Source organism: Oryctolagus cuniculus, chromosome 16 (assembly GCF_964237555.1).
Source record: "Oryctolagus cuniculus chromosome 16, mOryCun1.1, whole genome shotgun sequence".
NCBI lineage: Eukaryota > Metazoa > Chordata > Mammalia > Lagomorpha > Leporidae > Oryctolagus > Oryctolagus cuniculus.
Window position 1 is genome coordinate 63,443,926 of NC_091447.1, and position 2,304 is coordinate 63,446,229.

At 43.8% G+C, this 2,304-nt stretch overlaps 1 protein-coding gene across 1 annotated transcript; it reads right to left on the bottom strand.

Annotated features, from left to right (window-relative positions):
• Positions 1 to 840: 840 nt before the first annotated feature.
• LOC100342503 (olfactory receptor 7A17-like) lies at positions 841 to 1,797 on the bottom strand. Its single transcript, XM_070059319.1, has one exon. It carries the CDS (start codon positions 1,792 to 1,794, stop codon positions 841 to 843), a length of 954 nt encoding a protein of 317 aa, XP_069915420.1. The 5' UTR covers positions 1,795 to 1,797.
• Positions 1,798 to 2,304: the final 507 nt, after the last annotated feature.

Genomic DNA, 2,304 nt, shown 5'->3' on the forward strand with positions numbered 1-2,304 from the left:
GCCTTTCTCTGAAGGGAGGAGAGAACCTCCACTTTGACTATGACCTTGTCTAAACAAGATAAGAATCGGAGAACTCAGAGGGCTTCCATAGCCTTGGAAACTCATGACCGGAGCATAGGGAGACTACTGATGCCATAGACAGGAGTGTCAATTGGTAAAGTCAACAACAGGAGTCACTGTGCACTTACTCCTCATGTAGGATCTCTGTCCTTAATGTGCTGTGTATTGAGATTTAATGCTATAATGAGTACTCAAACAATATATTTCACTTTGTGTTTTTATGGGGGTGCAAACTGTTGAAATCTTTACCTAATGTATACTAAACTGATCCTCTGAAAAAAAAAAAAAAACCAGAAATTGTCAACTCCCAACTTGACTCTCACTGGGATTAAACATGACAATAGGTCTGATCTGATTTCATCATCATTTAAAAAAATCATTTATTATTTTTCACTTTATGTTTTTGTGTGAGAGCAAACTGTTGAAATCCTTACTTAATGTATACTAAGCTGATCTTCTGTATATTAAGATAATCGAAAATGAATCTTGATGTGAATGGAAGGGGAGAGGGAGTGGGAAAGGGGAGGGTTGTGGGTGGGAGGGACGGTATGGGGGGGGAAGCCATTGTAATCCATAAATCGTACTTTGGAAATTTATATTCATTAAATAAAAGTTTAAAAAAAAAGAAAATGTTCACAGAAGCTGTAATAAAAAAACCCACAGTGGTCAGACTAAGCAAGTTCTACTCCTCCAATCTGATCAAAGAATCACATTGTCTGACTCTGAGGCTTGGAACCCTGCTGTCCTAGACTCTTCTTCAGCCCCAAACCATGGGTTACTCTACCCGAGTCTCTGTTCCACTGTGGGATCCTCATGGACCAAGAGTCCTTTCAGAGCCCTCTTCATGTCTGTGTTCCTCAGGCTGTAGATGAAGGGGTTCAGCATGGGGGTGACTACGGTGTACATCACAGAGGCTGTGGCAGTGGAAGCTGAGCTGGGGGCTGCACCAGCACTGAGATACACACCTATGCTCGTGCCATAAAATAAGGAGACGATGGAGAGGTGAGAGGCACAGGTGGAGAATGCCTTACACTTCCCCTGAGATGAGGAGATTGCATGGATAGAAGAAATAATCTTAAAATAGGAGTAACTGATACCAGCAAGGGGACCCCCAGCCAGCAGGACAGCAGCAATATTTAAGACCAGATCATTAAGGAAGGTGTCAGAACAGGTGCTGTGGACCACCTGGTTCAGTTCACAGAAGAACTGGGGGATTTCCAGGTGTGTGCAGAAGGACAGCCGCAGCACCAGTAGGCTGTGTAACAAGGCATGCAGGACACTGATGACCCAGCACACCAGGACCAGCTGCACAAAGAGCCGGGGGTTCATGATGACCCTGTAGTGCAGGGGGCAACAGATGGCTACGAACCTGTCATAGGCCATCACAGCTAGGAGAAAATCATCCAACCCTGCAAAGAGTATGAAGAAGAACATCTGGGTGAGGCAGCCTGCATAGGTGATGGCTTTGCTCTGCGTCTGGATGTTCACCAGCATCTTGGGGACGGTGGTGGAGGTGAAGCAGACGTCCACCAAGGACAGGTTGGAGAGGAAGAAGTACATGGGCGTGTGGAGGTGGGGGTCTGAGAGGATGGCCAGGATGATGAGCAGGTTCCCAGCCACAGTGACCAGGTACATGGAGAGGAAGAGCCCAAATATGAGGGGCTGCAGTGCTGGGTCCTCTGAGAATCCAAGGAGAAGGAATTCTGCAAGGTGTGTTTTGTTGCCTGGTTCCATGTGGTGTAAGTCACTAAAGAATGAGAATAAACATGAGATGTAGTGATATATATTGAGATTGATAGGTAGAAGATAGATAGGTGATAGAAGATAGACATATGATAGATGATAGATTATATATATATATATATATAGATGATAGATAGATAGATTATAGATGGATAATAGAAATTACACGGACATTAGAGAAGCATAGTTTAACAGTCTCATGCGTTCCCCGCAGGTGGGAGCATCATAACACTGAATGTCTCTCCTTTTAATTCATGGAAAACAGGTAGTTAGAATGCAATTAGGGACGTAGGAATAAAAAATGTAGAATACCAAACACCCGAAAGAAAAGGGCTAATATTTTGAAAAATTGAAAAGAAAAATCATAACATAAATGGCATCAACAACAGTCACCATTTGACCATCATATTGACAAATACCAAGATGTCTTTGGCTAGCAGGTTAAGCAACCACCTGCAGCACCAGTGCCCCAGGTACCAGTTCAAATCCTGGATGCTCCAT